General features: G+C 47.1%; 1 protein-coding gene across 2 annotated transcripts in view; it reads right to left on the bottom strand.

Annotated features, from left to right (window-relative positions):
• LOC108629524 (uncharacterized) overlaps positions 1–25981 on the bottom strand; it is a 35040-nt gene that overhangs the window by 3721 nt on the left and 5338 nt on the right. Inside the window, exons 1-2 of one of the 2 annotated variants that reach the window (XM_026817257.1) lie at positions 1688–2412; positions 732–868 (exon numbers count right to left, since the gene is read on the bottom strand). In XM_026817257.1, coding sequence (XP_026673058.1) covers positions 732–868; positions 1688–2141 — 591 coding nt within the window. In that variant the 5' untranslated portion in view covers positions 2142–2412. Of the gene's footprint in view, positions 1–731; positions 869–1687; positions 2413–25981 lie in introns of those variants that run through there. The other variant, XM_018032269.2, reaches the window with a different exon arrangement.

Here is a 25981-nt window from a genome sequence, read left to right as displayed (position 1 = left end):
TATCGGCCACGAGTCGTACGTGCACGCAGCGATTCAACGTTCAATAGTTCACCGGAGGGTGGGACATGATCGCGATGAAGTTTATAATCGTTTCGTTGCACGTATTTCATTTGGAGCCCGCGGTCTCGCCGGGAAAAACGCTTTCCCGTTCGTTCGTTATTAACGTTCGAGCTTATCCACATGTTCGTCAGCACGATGCCAACGTAACACCGCGCCGTTAACGTTATTGAAACGTGACGCGCTCGTCCCCCTTCGTGTACATATGTACCCTGCGCCTCGCTGTTTACTCAACGGTTTACCGGAGATTCGCTGAGATAGCAAGGTCGTCGCGAATTATGCAGACGGGGTGCTTCGACTCGTTTCAAATACGAGATAACGAGTACTGTACGTTGGAACACGCGATTAAGCTGGTCCAATTTAGAGCAATCCCGAATAAAACGTATGAACCGAACGTTAAACAGACCGTATAAAAAGAACGTGTAGAATGATCCAAGCGATGTTCTGATCATGCAAAAAATACTCTCGAGAAATAAAATTTGCACGTTCACTTTTAGAAACATATCGTTTGGAAATAGCTAAATCTCATTTTCACGCGCATTTCTCGACACGCAATCTCGACCGTTGATCCCAGTTGGTCCATCTCGCGGATGATCGTTGGCACGGTTCCATCGTCACGCTTGAATCTCGTAATCGCCGGAATCAATTAAAAAAAGGAGATAGTGTTTACGCACCGTCTGGCCGTGAGCGTACGTGACGTCGTCCGCGACGCACTTCTTAGGCACCGGTTCGTCCGTCGTTATTTCATTCCCGGTCTCGTCTTGAACGGCTACCTCGCCCAGTAAAACTTGCCCCGTCGCTCTTACTGGAACTGCAACAAAAGATCGAAATGTCAAATGTGAAAGACGATCTAATTTTTATACGGACGTAAGTATGCAAAATATTTATAGACTTTCGTCGGACGCGTTCTAAAGGACGCGAGTAAAGCACGTTGGTCGGTTCTCGTTGAACGTAAAAAGAGGAAGATCGAGACTGAGCCAGGGAGTCGCGTCGGAACTGATTGGAACGGTCCTTTGATCGGGATCACGGTCAACAGTAATTTCAGATAATTAAATTTTTTAATTCTTGGGACAACGACGACTCGCGCGCGCGAAAGGAGGTAGAGTACGATGAGACGGGAACAACGGTTAACACGGAGAATAGCTCGTTTAAGTATTCACTGTGGGCAGGAAAAAGATTTACATGATTCATGAGGCATTTAATGTGCATCTACCATTCGATCAATTATTAAATCGAACGATGCATTATATTTAACATTTATAACAACACTATATTCACAGCACTCGTACCACGTCATAAAAATTTAATTTTTGCGTGTACGCGTGCCAAGCGGGTAGAGACTCGTTTTAGACAGCCATACCTCCTTCGTACGAATTCTGCATTTGACAATTAATTTAACTATGTTAGTATCGCACGTTTCTGTTCGCTTCTCTTACATAATCTGTCCACTTAACTAAACCGAACCGTTGTATACGTCTGTGTCCGTACCTAAGCTACTTGGTAACCAATCTACGTCAGTCGTCTGACCATGTCTTTACTCATGCCACTTGTCCTATTCTCTTACTGCTTGCATCATTTATTTAACGATACGACGACTTCTCCATTTACGAAAGCAAAACTTTCTACTCACCTCTAAAAGCGTTCGTTCGGAACGTATTTCTATACAATGCTCGGCACTTATTAAAAATACGTAAAAGTTTACGGAGTTCGTTTCGAACTCCCCTTCGCGAGAGAGTTAACTGTTTCAATTTTCCGAGCGGAGAACCCCGGTGAACAAAAGTTTTTTCCGGCTTCGTGGAAAGCGACCGCGAGGCTTGCGTCGATAATGAATCCTTTCCTGCAGAGGAGGATAGTGCGTCCAGATAAATGCATCGATTAAGTATCCTTGTAAGTGGCAAGTCGGAGTGCACTGGTGCAGCCCTGACAGGGACGGCATTAATCTCTTCGTTCTTCGGAGTGGCACCGTGGGCGTTCGCCTCCTTTGAAAGCTCTTCGACGAGATCGACTCGGATAAAAAAAAAGAAAAATGCTGTCCCTTCCCCTTCAGCAGACATTTGCTCTCGTACATATGTACTTACGTACATTTTATCCTCGCACGTCTTTTATCCGGTTTCATCTTTAAATTTCCTTTCATTCTTCGATCTTCCATGAACGTCATGGAAAAAGTTCTCAGCGTACGAAACGATATTTTTTTGCGGCAACGAAATTTACTTATCCCGTCGACGTCTAATGCTTCTCTTACGGCTTTATCTCCGGCCCGGTGGTTAACGACGCTTTCATCGTTTTGCGGTGTAAATTTTCAAGAGACTACCCTTTTAACCGCACCAGCCCTTCGAAACCGTTTTCCGAACTTTCCACAATTATACAGAAAGTGTCACAGATTTCGACGAAGAACTGCGTTTCCTACGAACGTTATACGTGCAGTCGTAAAAGAAGCTTGACACACGGCATGAAAAGAGTAATTGACGCGTATAGCCCGTTGCTTGGGAAGCAATATAACGCGGGACACGGACCGAAACACCTTATAAATATTGACAGGCGATCCACAAGAGGCGACGGGTCGAAGCAATTTCCGAGTAATTGAGGCGGGAACCATTACGTGATTACGTCGAATCGATTCCAATATCGTCTTCGTTCGCACCTTTCCCCTCAACCACGTGCCTCGTACACCGTACGAAAGAATTAGAAGTCTTCTACGTTCACGACGTAACTGCGCGTCAACGAAACGAGCTTAAAAAATATAGAGTATACATGATTCGCGTTGCAGGCGAGATTGTTAATAATGAGCGGCATGATTCTGTTGAATAATTGCCCGCATTGAATGATAGACGAGCACGTGAACCGCATCAACGATGCAATGAATCAGTAATAAACTTCATTTTGCATTTCGTCATTGGCTAGTCACTCGAGCGAAAAACGGCGTGTACGTAATAAGGCGGACACTCTACATTTTAATGAAGAAAGCACTAACTCGAGAGCCGCTCCTGGTGACAAAGCGCACCCGGGGGTTAACGAATGCAAGTGGGACACACTATTTCTGGGTTTTATGCCGAGAATACAAAATTCCTCTCGCCGACGAGACACTTTTTATCCGAACATCGATTCGATACCGAGCCACCTCTGTGTCCATCAGTTTTACAATACATCGGCCGTATATTATCGTACCGATGGCCAACGTCTTCGGGTGAGAACTTGGCCGAATGAAAATTCTTTTATCTCGCTCGTTCGATCGCATCGATAATCTAAAGCCACAAACTACCAAACGCATCAATTTATCATCGGGGGATTGATAGAGTACAGAGAGAAGATTCTCGTTACCGAACGACGATGAACTTTACACGGTTCCTCTCTAAGCCGGCTGATGCCGAAGATTTCCACGGGCTCAAGGATTAAACGTCGTGGAGCGAGGTCGTTGGAGATCTCAAAGGCGTACAGACACCGTGGCAACGTTTCCATCGGAGGGTGGAGAAGAAGAAGTAGGTAATTCACGGAAGAAGGGGAGGCACCGGCAATCCTTCTTCGCCGGGTTAATCCTACATCCCATTACCCCGTCGCGTTGCATCCGTGCACCTCTGTCTCGCTCGCGTTCGAGGGCGTGAACACGACAAATCGATTTCCACGCCCGACGACCACCGTACAGTTCCGCCTGTATACAGACCGTTACCCTAACTCTCTGATCTTACCGTCGTTGTTCGCATTTTATTCCCCGTACTTCCCCTCTATTATCGTCAGAGAATCAATGAAACAAACGCGTCGTCCAATTAAAACGTTAAACGTACGGTGAAACTCAAATCGAGCAAAGCGCCGACGAACGACGTGTTACATGTACATCGTGTTTTACGAGGGGTCCAAACGCGCAACGTTTCTTCCGAATGAGAGAAGTAACGAGAATCACGTTTGAACAGAGACCAATCGATTTTGTTCACGGAACTTTTGATACCTTTGAGATCGGCAGAATTCTAAACACGGTCACCGCAAATCCGATTATACGTCCTCGCCTAATTACTCGGACGGCTGGCAATTAGTCTGAGTACGAACGGTTCGAGCCTGTCGCGATGGAAATTCGAACGAGCGAGCCGAGGAAAGAGGACGACGGACGGACCATTTAATAGCTGATCGTTTAACGCATTGTTCCGAGGCCCGACTGTATCTACGTCCGACCCCTACTTACACAAGCGTCTGAAACTTATCGATTCCCCCGTCTTCAACGCGCCGTTTAACCTTCCCCTTCGATCTCGAGACTGCGAACGTTTCCGGACGGCCCTTTTTCCTCCACGAGGATACAAGGAGAATCGGTGAATTTTATGAAAAACCGCGTCTCCGTCGACGGACGCGATAAGTCTCGAGCGCGAGACTCGGCCCGCCGAAGTCTTTGGTCGAAACCTCCTTTCGATGTACGAACTTGCCCAGAAATCAATTAAGCGGCCGTTTGTTCAAACAGATTAATTTTCTGATAACGCTCGGTCTTACACTTTCAATGAGACCCGATAAAGACACTGGTCGAAGTCTATATCTATAACATTGCGCAAACATGTAGCCTGCCTTTGAATCGTATATCTTTATCGATTGCCTTGCAACTTGATCTCTTATTACTCGCACGAACGAGACGATGCTCATACCGTTTTGAAACGTGCTCAATCGAAAACTAAATCTCATCGACGTTTTTGAATCACCGAATAACAACTGTACGCTTTGACTCTTTATTTCGTTTCGCGAGACATTCGAAGGGACGACTCGCGCAACTGGCGAAGAATGGTAAATCGTGGGATCAGGATGCAAACTAGTGGTGCAGGGACGAATGGACAAGAAGGCGAACCTTTTCCCGCGGCTAATCCTAGATTCCATTATTCTACGCGCGGCGCATCCTTCGCCTGGGCCAGGGATCGATTTCCCTGGCAAGGATAGAAGTTGTTGCACGCCTCTGGTGAACGGGCCGTTTACATTTGCGTTTAAATTGTAAACCCCTACTCCGACTCTGCCACCCTACCCTTCCTTCCTTCTCTGTCTGTTTTAACTCCGGAACTGAAAGCTACCGGTGCATCGATCCGCGCCGTACATTCGCGTCCCGCCGAGAAACTCCTTGCGCGAACACTTTCGATTCGTCCTAGACAGTCTGCGATTCGCTTCATACGAATGTTTTGTTGCCTCGTCGCTGTATGCCCTGTCCGTACAAAACAAATGACGATCGGCCAAAGCCGATCAGTTTTGACAGTCTGCTCGTACAATAGGTATTTTTCGAATCGAATCGATCGAAATCATAAATAATTGAAATAATTCTCCCGAACCGCAATAAAGGTGCACAACGATCGCATACGTGTCAGCGGTTGAATCATGGCAATGTCTTAGAGGCAGGTACGAACGACGAACACTTCGAAATGGAACCATGCCGTACAGATCTATTCTTTTCATTGAACAATCGTGTTCATCCGTGCATAAAAAATTGATTGATTAATCGAACGTTCGCCGTATTCTCGCGATGCGAAGAAACGATGCAGCGTCGTAGTCGTAGATTGGAATCGGCGAATTCAATCAGGAAACGAATGACGCGATAATTTTCGCGGCGCAGGACAAATTTCGTCCCCGTCGAAAAATCGATGGATGCAAATTATGCCCGCGCGCCGCGTCGAACTAAAAGAGATTCGACGTCGTCGAAGGGGAATAAAAATTCATTGTCAGTTTCAAACTGCTACGGGGCTTCGTTAATATTTATTCGTCGATGGGAATTTTTCGCCCCAGGAAAAACGCGCACGAAAAAATGAAGAAAACGTCGCGAGGGCCCGTGAGCGAGTTACGATCCTTTTTTCTTAACCCCTCCGACGACGTTCGCTGCTTGGATTTTTATGCATAAAACCACGTCTTGTTCGTCACGTTTAACGTTTAGACGCGAATCATAAAATCGCGGTACAGTTTTAAGAGCTCGAACGGCTCCTCTGTCCCCGTGACCCTCGACCCACTCGATCCGACGATAGATCGTATCGGTCGATGCCGCGTGATTCGCGTCTAAATCGCAGAAATAAACGAAGAAATGGCCGACCGACGCGTGTGCCGACGTAATTTTAACGTTACAGGAAAGTCGCGCAAATGGAGAAGTTGAGCTTATTCACGTGGGCCACGTTGTACGAGATGGTGGAAAGATTTCCGAGCGTCAAGTGTTTCCCGAGCACATCCGGCGTCCCGTATTTCGACGCGAGTGGGAAAAGGATAAAAAAAATAGCTGCAAGGAAAAAGCGTGCGCGCGGCGAAAGTTCGTGATTTAAGGGCACTTTTGAAATCTTTCACCGTGAAACATGTTGCCTGCCGCGAGTTTTCTTTCGGTTTAGCCTACTTTTTAAGACCAGCCCGTCGAACGAGCGTGTTTCGCGATGAATTGCGTTCAAACGAATTCAGAGCCGGCTGTTCGGAATAATTTGAGGATCGGAACGTTTCAACGCCGGGTGCTCGGCGTTGTTCATTTTTTTTCAATTTCACATTGAGCGTACGTTTTCTGATACGTGCTGTAAAAATAATTTCGAGGATCGACGAAAGGGGAGCGTGGGACGATCGGCTGTTTTAAGAAAGTCGACGCGATGATCGAGAGACAACGTTCGATGGACAAAAGAACGTGATTAAGGAAATGTTTCAACTTCTCGAAACCTGTAGCGAATGGACTGGGTCGAGATCAGCTAGGGCGAGCAAGAGTGGTAGCAACAGATATCGGGATTCGGAGACCGTTTTAAACGCCGGAAAATGCTTACGCTACTCTTTCGGTTTGCTCGGTCCGCGGGATCCTTTTCAATGACGAGGCCATAAAAGACTCGTGAAAGCTGGCCAACTCGAGCGTACGCGCCATTTGGGAACCGTTCCGAACAAAAGAACAACACCGTGAACGCTGTTCCGTGTAACGATAGGACTGTGCGATCGGCCAACATATTTTCTCACTGAACTTCGTCGGTACGATTCGAACACGAATCGATCCCAACGAAACTAAACGAGATTCGGTTCGATCGGTGAATGAAATGAAAATGAAAGAATCAAAAGAATTTCTAATTTAGATAGAAACGACGAGGAAACCTGCAGAAACGCATTTATCGTTCGACGAACAGCGAGCGAGGGGGCGAGTCGCGAAACGATTTCTATTCCTCGTGGACAAACAATCGACGCGCGTGAACGCGCGAGAGCAAACTTCGAACCGCGTAAAGTACACAGGGAATTATCATGGCAATCGGGATTCGATTCGCGATTGCCAGTTCCGCCCGTTCGTTCTCATGCATAAACGTAACAAACAGTTTCCCGTTCGTAATTAATTGTCGCATCGACCGACGTGCGATTGACCGTGAAAGGGGACGCATCGAGGTCTTTCCATCGCCTTCCGAACACGACGAGCCGACGTTCGTGTCAAACTCAGCGTCCAAAACCAATGTATGTACTGTGCAGCGATCGATACATTTTTACTGAAACCTGACAGAGAAACGGGGACTGAACGTGCAACTGAATCGCCGTTGTTTCACTCCGGCAGCGTCTAACGTCGGACCAATCGTCGGTATCGATCACTGGGTCGGCCGGGCGACCGTCCGTCCGACCAGAAACGGCCACCACTACTGTCTATCGAGCGTCTAATCGAGGCGAGCCGAGTCGGCAACGGGAACGGGCCAGGCCCGCCGCGAGTGCCAAGTAATATCGAGAAATGCGTCGCGTCGGCTCGGTTCGCCTCACTGCTCGAACGTTGACGGTGCTCGATCGTCGGAGAACAGTGAGAATCCGATCGTTGCACAGTCACGACTCATCTCACTTTTTGACATACTCACTATCGTATGCTTTGATCGACAGCAGCCAATTAATTGCGATTAAAGCATCGCGCGCGTCATCTTAAAGATAGTTGAGCTGTGTGACGCCTGGAAAAGGTTTTGGCCAGATTCGAGCATCGTAAATCATATCGTTCACGGGTCTGAGAACCGGACACGTGTCGTATCTCGAAGCCAGAGCGCGGAGCTTTGTCATACGCTTACCGTATACATATAGAGTGCGATTCGAATCTGAGTCAGGAAATTCCGATAAAAGACGTCGCGACGCGAATAGAATTTCGATTTTTCCGTCGATCACGAGACGGAATCAAATTTCTGGCAGAAACGTCCTAGCGAGTTTCACGTTTCAAGAATCAAGTAGCAGCACATCCATGCGCAGAATAAATCGATACGAAACGACCGTTTGACGTCTCTCATTGATTTTGCTATCGATTGGCATCGTTTCGAGTTTCTTCGAATCGAATCGAATCGGTAAACGATCGATCCGTGTAATTGTTCGTGTCAGACGAGCGAAGCTGTACGGGTAGATATTTATTTCTACGTGCCAGTCCAGAAACGAATCAGTTTTCGTCATCTGGTTTCAACTTTCTGGAATCAAACAGCGTTCGTATCGCTCACGAAACGTGCATTTGTACGGAGACTCATTGACATCGAAGAAGGAATCGCAATTTCGGATACCGCTCCCGGTATGTACGACGGAGGATCGTTCGTGATCCGTCCTGTAGCTGCTTCTAATCGAGTTCCCGAGGAGGTTTCTCCCTCCGAGTGATTAATAATATTCTTTCACAGGTCCGGGTAAGATCAAGGATCTCTCGTAGCGCGAAACGGTTTCCCATTCAGGCGTTGAAGGAGTAGGCGGGTTCTTTCTCGAGCCGCCCGATTAGTTTCCAAGCACTTGCCTCTGGAATCGAATCTATCAACCGTGACATCGACCCTCCATTGTTCTCGGCTCTGTGTGACGGGGGCGTCCCGGGTTCGTTGCCCATTAATCGTCCGAAATTTAATTAAGCGCGACAAGAACGAGCTTTGCCACGGTTCCCGACCGCGTCTCCCGTTGTACGTAGCTGTACAAGTTCCACGACTTCCCTGCACTAATAAAGCGACCGACGATCGAATTTTATCGAGGAAATCGTGCCGTCATCGCCCTATGGGAAATTCGTGACCAACCGGTTATCCCGTCCTTCGAAAGTCGACCAACTTCCAACTTGCACGATCACTCGAGGCATTTAAGAAACGATTTATATTCAGTGATCACGCTTGGAAAGAATTCGTCGTAGTAGATGCGCCGTTTCAACGCTTTCGACGAGGTGATACGGTGAGCTGATACGCGAACAATATCTCATCGCCGTTTCGGATCAGAAACTTCGGAGAATCGAACGACCTCGAAACCCGGCTCCGATTTTGACGCCGGTCGACGATATGAATTTGTGGTGCCTCGGCTAGGTCAGAACCATATGGGACGATCGCTGGTCGAACCTGACGCAGATTGGACATCGACGGGATTTCGTGTTGATTAATGCGTACCCCTTAATTCGATGAGGATCCGAGGAGAATCACCGATTCACTTGATCCGTCGATCGATCGGAACGCGAAGCGGATTTCGTCGTCGCGACGGCCACCGGATGTGTCGTTATCGTTATCCGGATTATTTCGTAAGCCTATTAGCGGCGACGAAATCAATAGAGTTCGAATTAACGCTGTCCACCGATCGTGATATCTGTATTCGGACGTATCGTACATCCGGCACGAATTCAAATGTCCAAACGGCTTTTCGCTGTCCGGCCAGCTTTTTTTTTTATTCCACCCGGACGCTCTTCCGACTTTTGATGGTCGTTTAATCGAGAGCCGTTTAAACGTCCGTCCGAGCACTCGTCATACTTCTCTCCCGGCCTCGTCGTTCGCTTCGACTTTTCGATGATAAATTTCCGATTCACCGTCGCATCGTCGGTGCGAAGGTGCGTCGAGACAAATTCAATTGCGTGACAGAAAAAACGTTCACCGACTCCGACGAGAAGCTGGTAAATATAAAATATCGTCTGATTAAGAATCGCCACTCTCGTCGAAGAACGCGATGTCTCGACGACCGACTAGAAGGCTGATTAAAAATGCTTCCGTCACGAGGTCGGCGGAGAACAAAGAACAAAAGGAATTATGAATTACACTCGGAGAGGAATCCTTCGGCGCTTCAACTGCGAACAAAAAATGAATGAAATCGCGTGTCTTCGCAATTTTGCTTCTCAATCGTTCGTCGCAGTAATTGCGAATCGGCCGACCTGATTAACACTAGAACTACCGGACGGATCGACGTATACCTACTTCTAGAAATTACTTCTAAAAATGAGCGTAGAATTTATTCACGAATCTCTTCACGAGAGACCTAACTACGGATTCTACTATACACATTCTTTCTGGCAATTTGAAAAATAAAACTGATACACGATACGGTATCGTTCAATTACGTTCGTGTGATGACTATTGAATCGACTTGGACCCATTGTCGGAATCCACGGTGGGGCATTCCGTTTAAACTGGAATAACAATTAAACTGTAACGGAACGGAATGGGAACGGTCGAAAGTAATCGGACGGCCCGGATTCCAGCGGAAGTGAGCAGAGCCAGAGGAAGGTCGATCATTCCTCGGTACCGAGGAAAGCAGGCCGAACGAATCCTTCGAATTTAGGCGCGTATCAAATATTTGGGTCAGTAGGTAAATCCACGGTCGTAAAGCAGGCCTGGATACGCGTACATCGAATCACTGTCTGATTCTACTTCGCGAGACGTGACGCGGTAACAGATATCAGATTAGTACTGACACTGACGCGACTCATCTGTTCGCTGACGAATACACGAACGAAGATACACGCGTCACCTACAAATCTGTCCTCGCAGCTTTCGTCCACGGACGAATACGAGTTTAGTAAGTAGACAAAAGCTGCGACTACCATTTTACGATTCAAGCTATTTTCATTTCGTCTTCTTCTCACAACGACGTAATAAATTAAACCGTTGAACCATCCAGTTAGATTCGTTCTCCATTTATAAATTCAGAATTAATTCTTTTTCGCACGATTACCCGAGTTTCCCTAGTCCTCGTTCAATTTCCTCCGCGAGTTCATCGGACAAAACGGAGCAGCGGTCATAATCCGGGGAGAAAACACTTCTCACGGTTGGTCGGTTTTTTTATCACGGTCGATTCAGTGATATTAAAATTAGATCGCGTTGCATCAATCATACCCCTTCTCTCTCTCTCTCTCTCTCTCTCTCTCCGACGCGGAATTCTTACGTTCAATTTTTCTCCGCTCTTTTAAAATTCAACGAACTGCTTAAAATAACTTGGCGAAATTAATGGCGGTCGAAATTGCCGGCGCCGACCTGACTAAATTGAAATTCCCGATCACTTTTCCTCACAAGTTCATCACGCGTTCTTTCACGTTCCCTTCGCAGCATTATTTTATTTCTCGTACGCTGCGTCTACGTGAAATTTAATAATCTAACAACATATCTCTATGAAGAATCGATTGCTTCATTCTATAAATACATCATTTGTAATGTATTGTCTTAAATTACTTTGCGACCCGATGTTCCGTGAGGTAGTGCTTTCGTAAATGCACGGAAAAACCGAGTGTAATATCAACGCGAAGAAGCTGGCTGCGGGACAAGGGATGATCGGTGTGGACGAATGAACGCGAGACGAAGTAAACATCGGGTCGAGACCTTGAGAGCATTGCAGGGACTAATCCCGTCGCGCACGGCTCGGCTGTAGCTCCTAATTAGCGGCGCACGGTTCTTGATTCCGCTTGGCGAAGAGTAGATCCTCTTTGGCATCGGAGGGATTTCGGGATCAGGCTCGTTCCCCAGGACTTTTCACTGGCTGCGTTCGCGAATCACCACGAGATTACTATCGTCGCGTGGAAAATTGAAAAGTCCTCTCTGTACGATACGCGCCGTCCGTTTTACCTCCCACTGGTTCCTTTTCAAACGCGACGCTATATTCCTTTTTCCGATGGTCCCTCGTCCCTTTCCGCGTCCGGCCGATATGATTTTTGTATCGCTTCACCGTTTCGATTACCAATCTCCTTGCCGATACTTTTTCCAATCGTCTCGTTTCTCGCGGAAATCGTTCGAAAGACGTGGCAGGCGATTCGTTGATCCACGCGAAATTCGAAACGAATCGGTAGATGCCTCGATCGTTTAATTTATCGGACGTATGTAGAAAAGTGCGAACGAAAATGAGGAAAAAGTTTTAATACGAGGACGATGGACGGAACTATGATCGGACGCGAGTCGGCGAAATTAATTAAAAACTGCGGCGCGTCGCTTCGTCAAATTTAAAGCCGAGTCAAGATTTAATTGTTCTCATTATGCTTTGTAGTCTCATTACGTCCCTGCCCTTTCTACGCGTATCAAAACGGCCGCTGAATATTAAATGAGACGCTAAATTGCAGTCCACGGGCTTTCACGTTACGACGAAATAACGAAAGACGTTTCAAGGAGAAAGAGAATGAAGAACGCGCGTAGTTGCACGATTTCCTTACGTGTTCGATTCCGAATAATTGAAATAGTACGACGTTCGTATCGAAACGAATTCGAGAGATGAAACGTTGGGGCGAATCGACGGGGATTAAAAATCGGTAGACGCGAATTTGCAATTTACTCGGCAGCGCGAGGATCGGATTTTGCTCGCGCACCTGCGTGAACGTAGAAATTGTTGAAAGGCTTCGTTGGTAGGAAGACGGGTAAGATCCTGATCCCATGAGCATGATCCGCAAATCCTAACCGTCTAAGCACCCCGTTGCACGGCGAATATCAAGAAGCGACCGGATGCTCTGTTACCCTCTCGAGGATTCGCTGTAACCAAGGATCGTGATACTGCATACATCTTCCCGACCCTACCTCTCGCTCGACGAACCGAAGCGGGCTCAAAGCTTTTTAAAGGAGCAAATGCATGTTTCGTTTAATTCTTGTAGCACGACGACGCATTCGGTGGTTCGCGCGATCGATTTAGTAACGTTTTACGTCGATTATAATTCCACGGATTTTCACGTTTGGAAACCGTGGCTTTGGCAGGAAAATCTGTTTCCGATTAGGATCTCGATTCCGGAAACTGAAATTCAATGTGTCGTCAATTTCACAGTTTCGATATTTAATAACGACGCCGGTTAAATTGCTTTTAAATTCGATAATCGATTTTTATTGCCCGTGGACGCCGCGCCATATTTTATCACTGCGATTCTCACTCGATCCGATGTACAATTCGTCGTCAGATACACAAGATATCTTTGTACCGATTGTCCGACGATGATCTATCGACGAATCGATATGACCGATCGACGTAGGCATCCGGATATAAATTAAGACCGGACGTATAATCGGTTTATCGAGAATTCGCGCAAACTGCAGACGCGTTTAGTCGGCGTCCGGAGTTTCGACGTATACTATGAGCCAGTCGCCACGAAATTAGGAGCGTATGCGACAATCTCCGGTTATTCGGTTATTGCGTGCGCTCGGTGCAACAGGGTGTTGCGGTTCGCGTACAAAACTCAGCTGCGCCCTCAAAATTCAACCCGTGTTCACCATCCTCATTTCCATACCTACGCTAAAACGTTTCCAAAGGAGGCCAAACGTAATTAAACATTGTTGTTACTACGCCGTGTTCGAAAGGCGGTCTCAGTGGAAATCATGCGCACGATCTGATTTACCCAGTAATCGATCAGACGTGAAAACTCTAAACGATCGACCAATGGTTTCCGGATATTTGTAACGGCCCATAAACCGATTCGAAAATCGGGACGGAAGTAAATTGGGTGTCGTAAATGGCGGAATGAACCTGATCCCGATACGATCAGGCGTTCAACAGGAAAGACAATTGACGAACGACAGGATGCCGGAAGAGATGCGGCCCCGGTCGACCAGCCGCGCTGCGCTCTGCTATACGAGTGTAACAACGCGTGTATCGATCGCCAGCGAAGAAAATTGGACGGCGCATCGTGCCGCAAAACAAATGAATACTCGCGGGTTCCACGTGATTGGGTATCAGCTACGAACCGATCCCAGCCCGGGATATTAACCGATCCGGATCGTGGTTTCCATAAGTTTCCATACATAAAGACCATCGATCGGCAAAAGATGCGTATTTCCCATTGGACGGTCGGGTATCATGCTCTGAATGCACGTTCCGACGGGCATGATGCACAAATATCTCGATCGTCGTTCGATTTGTTACGCGTGGAGTCAAATTCTTGTGACCATGGCATTCGTTCTCCGCAATCACAGACAGACACGGTCACGCAATTGGAACGGACGACCGAGTCTGCCGGGTTCATCGAGTTCGCTTCCTTCTCGAATGCCGAAATAATTCAAGATCACGCTAGTAAACAGGATTGCGAATCGAATAACGGAGCTTTCTTCCTCGGCTCGTTCAGTCTCTGATCATTTGAAATTCAATTAAACTTCAAAGCGGCCGTTTTACGCGTACCTCGTTAAATCCTTCGTCGAGATTATCCGTTAATTCCTGATTACCCTAAGCGTCCCCAATGGCTGGCCTTCTTTTGCCGGTCAGCCTTTTCTGCCGATTTCTGCTTGTTCACATCAGACTGCTTCGTCATTAGTTTCAAGGGACTTGGTCTAATTTGACTAATTTCTAATGCCCATACAGCCTGATCAAAATTCCTTGGCACGCGTTCTCGTCGTTCTAATTCCGATTCACTCTTACACCGAGATTATTTATTTTTTAAATAAAGCATAGATTGGAATTTCTTTTATGAAGATAATACAGGCTAAACTATTAACGTTTCGTATGTTATACGCGGTCTAACTGTTCTATGAGCGCGTGAACTATTGCTTCGTTAATTAGCAACGTGGCTTAATTTCGTACTTCCAAGTGTTGCCTCCGTGTAGGTTACTTTTTTGTTCGTTTACAAGCGAAGCGACTCGGCCGGAATTGTTCACGGTTCTTTAAATCTGGATGGACGAAACGGAAAAAGGAAGGAAAATTGTTTGGCCAACGGATATTAACTTCCTAGGCACGGGGCCTCTCGTATGCGCGTGCACGCTTACATAAATATTAGCAACACGCGGCCTCCACGCTTCGGACAGCTTCATCAGGCCACGCTTTCAAATCTGAAAAGCCCGGAGCTTAGCGTCGGAAAGTTAACGGGGCTGCGTATAGAAAAGTTTCCATCCCCTGGAAATTTCATAATTAAACCGTAGACATTATTTGCCTTTAATTAATCAAAGTTTCCTATCCGAAATTAGGTAACTCTATATCACTTGATTAAGTTATATGAAGCGTACGCGTACGAATTATGTGAAGTCATCCCCGTTCCACGTCAATTTTTGGAGGAGATGTATGTACGATCACGAGTTCGATCCTATCGTATATGATTTGATTGGTACCAACGATCATCGACGATCTCATTGAATCTTGTTTTTCGAATAGCTTACGAGCTAAATGTATCATTGATCCGCGAGGTTTTCAAATTTCCATCAGGAATATTAATCGCCGAGACCCTCACCACTGCAGGGCATAATTTAATCGTTTCGCCTGTGGAACAGGGTGAAAACTTGCTGGTATCGTTGATTCGAGGGTCGCGAATTATTCGGAGCGTTAACTAGTTAAACGTCACCCCGTTGTGTCGCGGCCTTTACAGTTCATCGATACGTAGGCCGAGTGCATTTCCAACTGGCCCACGCGCATCCTACATTTTCCCTCTGCACACGCATCGTTGTATCAATCGACGACGAGGTCCGCGTCAATTTTATTGTTCGAATAAACGGACGTCCCATTCGTTCGTAATAAAACGTGAAAACATTCCAATTATTTACGTTTTTCCGCGGGCACCACGGTTCGCGAAATTACCAACTCGCTCAGCTCTTTATCAACGCGAATTTGTAACGGGTCACGAATATTTCCAGTATTTGAACATATCATTCGGTTCGAGACTTCTTATAATCGTTCACCGATGTTTTCGATCTATTCCTGACGATTTCAATCGAGCCGAGCAATTAAATTCAGAAGTCCAAGCGTCTGAGCAAAAGATGAAAAAATACGAGTCTGAATTTTATCGTGTACACGGCACTCTCCAATTTTCACGACCGTTCGTCGTAGAAACTGCGTTTACACGAGAGCAACTCGACGATCGGCCCATACTTCCGGTCACGAGAGTGACGCGTAATTTGCGCAAACTATGGACTCTCGTGACGGGAAGTGTATGCGTTCTCGTCCAATCCAACGAAATAAAAGCAGCGGCGATACGAGACGAAGTACAGAAAAACTGGGAGGAAAAACGCGCGAAAGTTGATTAGGTGAGTCTACGGAGAAATTAGCGTGGCTCCCGGCGGGCCAGAAGCCTAGAGAGAGCGTCTCTGCAATTTTCGATGCATCGGCCTCGCTAATTTACGCTTTAAGAAAACTTGCAGGCGCCTTCGCGAGTTCATCTTCTCTCTGACGAACTCCCGGGGGAATTTCTTCGAACGGCCGGGACTCGTTAAACCCGATTCATATGCGAACCCCGTCTCCGATAGCCCGCCAGACGTGCGAATGGAAAGGAAAACGGTAGACGCGAAGTGAGACATGCCACGCATACCTTCCAAGTCCCGAGAAAACTCAAAGTTGCGAAATACCATGAGACAGACGATGAATTCCCAAACGCGTCTCCAGCGAAATATTTAAAAGAAGCAAAGATCTCACGTTCATCGACGCGTTCGTCTCAGAACACTCGGGTTTCGACAAGATTTAAAAAAGTAGAAACATATCTAGCGCGTGTCAATCCGAACCGTGAAGCGTCGTTCGAAACACGTCCCTGTAAAACGTACTGATTAAAAAGTATTTTATTCGAACACGCGATTCGATGATCTCGAATCAATGCTTTCAGGAGTTTCCCACTCGAACGGTTTTTCTATCAACTTTTATTATCTGCCACCGAGCGAACCTCTTAGCGAGATTCTTTTTATTTGCTCGCGTTGCTCCCGGAGCGAATCTGACACGGCTCTTCCGAACTTACGGCCGAAAGAGGTAACGACGAAATGAAAAACGTTCGGTTCGGGAAAGAAGGTGTTACAGAAATCGATGTGGCATCTACAGGGCTGATAATTGCGCCCGTTGGTATCTGCCGGCTAACAGCGCTCCATTGTTTTCCGCCGTGTGTGTGCGCGCGCCTGTACGTGTGAATTCTCATCGCACGCGAGAATGCGCAAGGTGAAAAAAAAAGGGATGAAGAACGGAATTGATTCTGACTCGTGAAAGATTAAAGGGAATACCGTAAAATACTCCTGCTCGTAATTACGGAACAGAACGTGGATGGAATAAATAGGAAACGAGCCTGGGATAATAACAATCACCAGGTGAAACGATTACGAGCATCGAACGACGGAGCACGCGTCTGACCGGTCATCAGACTTCGACGGGCGACCAAGTCGAACGTGTGGGAAAATGCAAGATTCGCGAGTCACGATGTAACATACGTCGGGTGGTGTAGGCCTTAGTACGCGTTTTAGAGGCTCTGGCGAACTGGGTCACGGAAACGCAAAAGGAAAACCGATAAACGTGGAAACAGTATTAAGGGTAACAGAGAAGAGCGCGGCCGCGGGCGAAAGAGCTCCGGGCTTTTCCTTCCCAATGAGAGAAAAGAGAGAAAAAAGAAGAGAGCAACCGCCGTAAAGTGTAACGCGGAAACGAAATGAGCGGGACGAGAAGGGAGAGCAAAAATATTTATGGACGGAGAAAAAAAAAATGAATAGGGGCCGGGAGAGCGAGATGCAAAAACGGCAAATGAAACGCGGAGGATCCCTGAAGGAGGCGCGCGACGGACGGGACACGTTTAATTACTGGCAGAAGCCTCTCCTTTCGAAGTGAGTGTCGCCGGGCTTTGTTCGAGGCATCGCCTGCCACTGACACTCGCTCCAAAAAGTATTGTCAATGATTCTTAATGAACCACTGGCGGTCAATTCTACTTTCTTCGACGTCAGTTCGACGCGCAGTCCTCGGAGATCTTACTCGATACTCTTCTTCTCGTTCTCCAATCGATCTTTAGAAAATGTTCTAGCCAATTAAACGCATTTGGATTTGATCGATTCGACGTTTAGACGCGACACTGCACAGGAATTCGACGATCCGAATGCCCAGATCCAAGAGTCCGACGCTTTTCTCGATCATTGTACTGATCATCTGGAATCTTTCCAAACGCGAGCACGGCATTACTTCGCGGTCACGGTTTGGCCAATTTCAAAGCAAACTGGCATTTTTTAGAAATGTGGGACCCGTGGGGAGCGAATTCAGAGACGATTCTTCTTCCCGTTTTCGAAATTATGCACCTGGTTGCGCCGCCACGCGAAACAATACCATTTCGCGACGGCCTACACGTACGGTGGTTCGTATTACAGAAGATCGACGCTTGCTCGTGCTTCTATTTATTTTCGTTGAGTCGAGCGTACTCGACTCGAGTGAGATTCAATTAGTTCTGCTCGCGAAGTCGAGGGGCGATTCGAAACGGCTCGGCGCACCTGACACTGCCCTTTGAGAATTGATCGCGGTAGGTTCAAAGATACGAGGCCTCGAATTAACTAGTTTCTATGTGCGTCCCCAGACTGCATCATCGATCGCGTCCACCTTTCTTCCTCGCGTCAACGATTCGCCGAAAAATATCGCATCGTTTCGACCGCTCGGAAGATGCGGAAATTAATTACTCACGGAAGCTCGTCGGTATTTGGATCCGCGATTAAGATGCCAACGGGTGTACTTTACAGATTAATTAATAAGTCTGCCTCTTACCGTCGGGAATTGAAATCGAAACAGCGGAACTCGACAATCGGCTCCGTCGAGGTAACGGGGCAAACAATGAAAGTCGCGGCGGCGCTAAAAGCGAAGGAGGACGAATCGGTAGCTCGGCTTTAAAGTAAATCCTATTTTCTATTCTGTTACCGAGTGGATGTACGTAACCTAAATCGGCTCTAACGACGACATCGTATGGCAATTATCCTAATTGTCACTTCGGATGTTTGCGAAATTTCCTACCTCCGGCCTAACGCGAGGAACGCGCTTAACGCGAAATCGATGCCGGCAACTTTCCTCCGATTCCGATTTAATTATGATATCGGTGACCGATTCGATTGAACATAACGGTCGGACCGATCGTCTATTCGCGTTCTAATTAAACCGGTGATAACGGAGCGATCGAATCGAATGAAGTGACGCGACGTAAGATTCACGAACCAAAGTGAAAATCGGTGAAACGTGACGCTCTGATTAACAGACTCTCGGTGTGCGGCACTTGAGACGCGGTAAGAGTCGAGAAAATATGTGCACGATCCTCGGTTAATTGTCGGAACGTAACGACGGTAATCTTCTTAGGAAAGTAACGAAAACAAAACTGTCAGTCGCCAGAGGAAAAACCGCGTACGGAGTTGTTCAAACAACCACGATTCCTGCCTCATTAAAAGAGAGTTGTTGTAAAAACGCGTTTAAAAAAGACGAGGAGACTCGTCCTGAAAAATGCTAACATGACGTGAAACGTGTTCGTTCGCGTTTCTTGCATCTCCGCTAGGAAATTGCCGACGATGAACTTGTTCTTTCACGATCGCGATAATTTTCAATGTTCGCGTTACGTCACCGACGACGATCTTTGTAACGAACCTTAACGGAAAGCGAAAGAACGATACAGACACGGAAGCCGGAAATAGAGAAGAACGGTGGGCCGGTGGGCCGGTGGGCCGGTGGGCCGGTGGGCCGGTGGGCCGGTGGACCGGGAAACGAAGAATTCTCGTTCGCGGGCCTCTCTCCTCGCTTTTTTCGCTCGAATACTTCCTTCTGCCTTCTTTAATATCTCGCAGCGTACCCGGTGCCCGTGAAACAACGCTTCAGAACTCGTCTTTTGTCTAAAATTTCGACTCCAGCAAATTGGGAAAGAAATTCTCTTTTGGCGTTCCCGTTTCGTTATCGAGCACGGGACGTTCGCTTCTGAAATAACATTTTCCCTTTCACCGTCGATGAAACGCCAGACGATAAAAGCTTTTCTATGCCGGCGATTAATCATTCTGGCCAAGTTCGTCACTGTTCCGGTACGACCGCGTTCATAAACGGCCGACGAAACTCGATTTTTTATAAATTCTCGAAACGTTTATGCGAGAACGAACCCGACGCTCTTCCGTCTGTCGCGTTTCAACGCCGCGGAAACACAAAATTTCGAGATTACCCCCTCGACGTTGATAAACATCGAAACACCGTCGTCGTCCCAGTTCCGCGCGTACAAAAGCCGCGCCGCGTATCCGAGGGTGCGACAAAAGGCGAGACAGAGCTGCCGGTTAAATCGTCCGTCGCGCCGCGGGATTGAAACACGGGCGGGCGATAGACGAGAATCGTAGCTGACTTCGATATTTCTTTGAAAAATCACGAGAAAATTCGCCACTACCGCCGGCGAACGCGCGCCACGGAGATGGCTATGATCGAGAGAGGAATCAGACGCGATATTTGTCTAGCGACTCTCTTTTCAACCTTACCGAACAGATTTCTCATCGAGACGCTGCCGCCGAGAGAAGTCTCGACTTTTCATATCGCCGATCAAAGCGAACGGGATGGAACGATAAAGCCCCGTACAAATTTCATTTCCGCTTGCTTCCCGACCGAAAGTAGAAGACTGTACGCCGGCACCGGGAGACGCTCGCGACTCTCTCGAGCACGATTTCGTGAGAAATAATTAGGAAAATGGACAGATCCAGTTTCTGAGTCGACGATACGGATCGCAAGGCACTTTGTTTCTACCGGAATCGACACGACCGTAAATCGTCCCAAGAGCCATCAGAGTATCGATACCACCGACTGGCAAATCTTTCTGAATTTTCATTCGTCTGTCACAGATGCGTATCGCTGTACAAAAGGCTCGTGTTCATTAATTTTAAACGAATATTCATGACTCTGTAAACGTGTTTCATGTTTTTGCAAACGAGAATAAATTAAATCTGGATTTGCTTTGCATTCATTTTATCACACGTTGCAGTTCATTACTTTTCCAGACGATCTACGATCCGTATCGTTTGAACACGCGGACTGTGACAACGTTTCACCGTAAAATGATCCTCGCGTCGTCGCCTTCGCGCTATTTCCTACGTCATCGAACGTACGGATGAGAAATTCGCCAACTTCGTTTTTTCCACCCGAATCACCTTATTATCCACGAATGAACGAGAGTCTCTTCGTTAGGAGGCAACGTACGAGCGTTTGATCAAACGCAGGCACGATAACGAGACGACAAGCCACAGATTGTACAAAGCATTCCTGCGACAAACCGTGCAACGTGTACACGCGATCGCGGTATAGACGACATCGAGATCGCACTTGACCGTCGAGTACAAATTACGCGAAGCCATCCGCCGCCGCTGCGAAACTAAGTTAATCGGGACGTGCGCACGGTCTCCGAGCTGATTGCCCTCCTTCTCTTTTCGCGACCAACCGAGAAAAAGCTCCACGAGCGCTTAATAAGCGTCGGACATTAGCCGAGGGAAAAAAGTGAACGGCCGAAGAGTTCCCGAGTATCGATGATGAAACACGAATCGAGGCAATTGAGAAGCTTCTCACACCGCCAACTCCTTTTTTCTCTCACTTACACATCGTTCCGTTCCTCCCTGTACATTTTTCTATTCCATGATTTGGAAAACGAAACGTTCAGGAACGCCACGAGCGTACGATTATTATAAAAGAGCGCAACGATTCTTATATCGTTTCTCTCGGAAGACGACCCACGACGACGAGTCTCCGTCGAAATGAAGATCGAGCAAGGGACGAACCGATCGGAACGACGAAATTCCGCGTATCAGAGAAACGGAACGCAGTACGAGAGGAATAAAAAAAAAATTCGTAAAGCAGGTTCATAAAGCACGGCCGTTGATTTCGTGACGCGACGCTGACCCATTTTCTTTCCCCTCCACGGTTCTCGGGGAACGCTTTAAGCCTCGTCGTTTCGACAAAGCGGAAAAAACAAGAGGATAGCACGCCGTCGGCTCATGACTTACCAAGGAAATCCTTTCTAAATTGCGCTCGCATTATACGTGTCTGCGTCGAGCCCGATCCGTTCCAGGGACGAACGGGAGGCTCGTAATATTTCTAAAAATTCTTTACGACGGACATTGAGAAGCCTTCGTCGTTCCTCAATCGGTTACGAGCGTTTAACAGTTCGTATCTCTCGTGAACGACGTAAAATATACGCGGATACTCATCGAAATGAAATGATCGCCGTCGAACGATGCTCAACGCCGAACCGTCTGTCACGTTTCCTCCTGCGATTTGTTCGTTCAGCGACAGCAACGTTTCACTTTAACGTATTAATAAATGCAAAACTGCGATAGGGGAGATAATTTTATGACCCTCATTAAACTACTGAAATTGTGGTCAGCCACGGAAACTAACCGTCGCATCGGGTCGACACTGTACACGATGCAATTATGTGTACGCGAGATTAATTTGAAAATAATTGGCGATCAATTGTAATTTGTTCCGGCGAACGATGACTAATTTTCGCGCGTCTAAAATTTAATTATTACGTCTTACGATGAAACATAATGAATCGACCGATGAGACACGGACGAAACGTTGTTCTAAATTAATTATAATACAAGCCTCGAATTTCCGGCTGTTGTCAGTACCGACGCGACTCTGCTCATCGCAATGGTCAATTATTAATTTTGGGTGGAACGGTCGAGCGTGAAATCACGAATTAAAACTGTACACCCTCTCTCTGGCGACGTTCTATTTAGAAACCGTGTAAACCGCTAGAACGCGAATTTTTCACGCGTGGCAAACGCTCACAAGCGACGCACTCGTCGCGCACGCGACTAATTTTCCCGGCTGCCGGTTAAAGTCCGTGAGTGGCAAGCCGGCGTCCCGGGAAACATTGAGTCTCCGCGACGATCTGTGTCAAGTGAGTCTGTAATTGGAAGCCACTCGTCTAACCTCGTTCCACGCGTAAGGAGAATACACTGCCCTTTTAAATATGCGCCTGGCACGTGCACTTTTCCCTTCTCATCTTTCACTTTCATCTCCGATCGGTCCGTTAAACGTTCTCACCGAGACGATCATTCCCCCCCATTTATCCCGTTACGACGTTGTTTTCAAATTATTCCGCTGGATGTTGAAAAACTACACAGAACAGTTGGTTCGCCGCGCGATGCAACGTGTCAGCTGATGTGCATTACAAAAGCATTGCCCGAACGGTGAAGCGTTATTTCGAATGAAACTCGGCGAGAATATTAAATTGTGTCGCAACTAAAGAGAACGAACATTGAACGAGTCTAGACGATTATCTTCGCCCTATCTGACTTGGCTGTCGAGTACATTATTCAGATTCAAGCGAATACCGTGATTTCTGGTATGATTCATTGAACCAGTGATATAAATGGAGAAACACGGTGGACCATAAATCTCTCGCGACGACCAAGATAAATTAACCTCGCTCGCACTGTTTCTTTTTCAACTTGTGTAAAATTATTCTATCGACGCGATGGAACTCGTTCGAAAGTTAATAGCGGCCGTTACGCGAAGGAACAACGGCGAACGCGGCAAAGACAAAGAGAAATCGCGAGTACCTTTTCATCGTTCGCCTCTAGCTGCAGTTTAGGGAATGTAAAAAAGAAGGAAACACTCGGGCGACGATGTAGATGGGACCAAAGCGCTTCGCCGATACCCGAGAGTCCTTTTCTCTCTCTGTTTAAACGTGCAGCTCGTTTGAACGTTATCAAGTGTACAGGTGTAAAGTCGACTTTCGTTCGACGAGTTCTAAAAATTATTGTACCGGAGTCTCGTACGTATCGGCCGGCGTTCGTTCGTAACGGAGCGCGTCGAACGATCGTCTAATTCGAAAATCGCACTGGCAAAAGTTTCGTTTCCAAACTACGAGGAAATCTTGGAAAAGGAGCGCAGTTCGTGTCCGACCAGACTCGGCTGCTAATTTTCAAACAACGACGCGGAGGAACTTTCCTCGAAAACCGTTCTCGCGCGTCGAGTTTCTCTTTTCCCTCCCGCAAACTTCCCAAATTGAATCGCTAATTTCGTTCGGCTCGCCTCTTCCTCCACTGCCGCCGCTTCTCCCACGATTTTCCTTCGATTCTCGCGCCGCAGACGTTCCAATCGCGACCACGAGATTCTGCACGCGTCTACGATCCCCAAACGGTGATCTTCCCGAATAATGATCCACTATTTTCTCATTTGCAATTCTCATGCGAAAGAACAAGTTCCAGAGAAAAGAGTATTCGTAAATTCCGAAGGAGAAACAGAGACTCCATCGACGTGATGAATAAATAACTTTTACGTCGTACGTGACGTTGTAGAAAATATTATTTACTCGAATCGTAATGTATTTGTATCACGTACGGTACGCGTAAGTACCGGTCGAGAACCGAATGCGATCATCTCCCAGCGATTAAAACGAACGTCGTACAAAAATTCTCCTCCTCGGTTGGTCTTGGAAAAATGCGGAATGACAAAAAGCGAATTTACCGTCCCAGATGATCCATTGAAACTCGGATATAACGCTGACCGTGACGGTAAAGATTCGCTGAGAACCTCCCGAGAACGTTGCGAACGGTCCGCGTCGAACGCGTCTTTTGTTCTCCGGTGGCGAAGCCGTGCATTAACGCGTACCACTCGGGAGCGTGCATAAAGAGCTCGTGCACACACACGTTCAAGGGGAACGAGGGTCGTAAAGAACACCGGAGGGGCTTTTTCGCTAAAAGCGACCGGCCGCGGAGAGAGCATTTAGGAGAGAGAACGGGCCTACCGCATAGTCATCTCGAGTGCCAAGAAGTCCGAAGTTCTTCCCTTTAATATTTCATCGTTTTACTCGATCACTTTCCGTTTCAACCTTGTACCGACGAGAGAAGCGGTCACAGGATCGTTTCACCGTCAGTCTCCGTACACGAGCCGTGATCCTTGCCTGACGATTCCATCGCAACGACCGACGTCGATGCGAAAAACGATTCATGAGGCGGATCGAATCACGCACCGAGAGTAGTGTGAGAGAAACTGTTCACGACTCGAACGAAGCTGGTTCACGCTCCGACTTGAGATCGGACAGTCTAAAAATGCGTCGGTCAATCGCAGGTCCGGCGAGGCGACTTTGTCAAACTCTAAATTCGAGTCGAATCCCTTCGCAAACTTCGAAGCCTGTTCAACTCACGATACTTCGTCAAACGAAACGACTCCTATCCTTGATCTGAACCGTGACGGCCAGCTATCCACGTACTCGTGGAAGGTCTCCCAGGGACTACTTGTCCCATCGCCCATTTCGCGGGTTGCTTCGACTCTCAGATGAAACTTTATCGACCAGCCGTTCCTCGTCCACTTTCCTACTTTCCACGGGCCACGGACGCTGCGGGAATGAACAAGATTTTACCCGATCTTCAGACGTTTCGCCGATACACGCTTCGCTTCCTTTTCGAATTTGTAAAACGACAGATACGCTCCGATCCGATTCATCGCGTCGCGAACGAAACGTAACCGTAATACAGATGAACGACGTTGAAACGAAAGCTCGAAACTTCCGTTCAGAGAACGTTCAACATACAATATTTTTTCGCGTCCATCGTTAATTAATGCAAACGTTAAGATCATTAGCAGCGATCAATTTTACCCGCTGGATGGCCAAATTTTGATTGAATAAGCTGTTCGAAATAATTAAAGCGACAGCTCCTTGAATAATAGCGACGCGTCAGAAAGGATTTCTCTCGGCGCTTCGACGCTCAATCCGGTGAAAATATCGTTACGACGAATCGTTGCGCGTCACACGATTCCTGTTCGATTAAATTTGTAACAAATTCCCAGCCACAGTTTTCAGAATCATTTCGAATAGCGAGACTCAGTAACGAATTTGACACTTTTTAAGGATGTATAGGCCATATACTTAAACAATGCTAGCATATGTTATTACAGATTCCTATTACTATTAAAAAGCTACCTGCAAAATTTTAAATCAATTCACGGGTTTTTTGAAAAATTATAGTGACTTAAAATTTGCATGTACTCGGATGGTAACCAACAGTGAAAACTTTCTGGTCTGCATTGCTATATGCACACTATTTGGTGTGCATGCGCCAAGTTGGAAGAAACAACTGACTTGAGGAAATACAAGCCTAAAAAGTTTGAAATGTTTGATGCTTTTTAG

Source organism: Ceratina calcarata, unplaced genomic scaffold, assembly GCF_001652005.2.
Source record: "Ceratina calcarata isolate Rehan_Ccalc_2016 unplaced genomic scaffold, ASM165200v1 scaffold569.2, whole genome shotgun sequence".
Taxonomy (NCBI): domain Eukaryota; kingdom Metazoa; phylum Arthropoda; class Insecta; order Hymenoptera; family Apidae; genus Ceratina; species Ceratina calcarata.
This window is presented reverse-complemented; position numbering and strand designations above follow the sequence as displayed.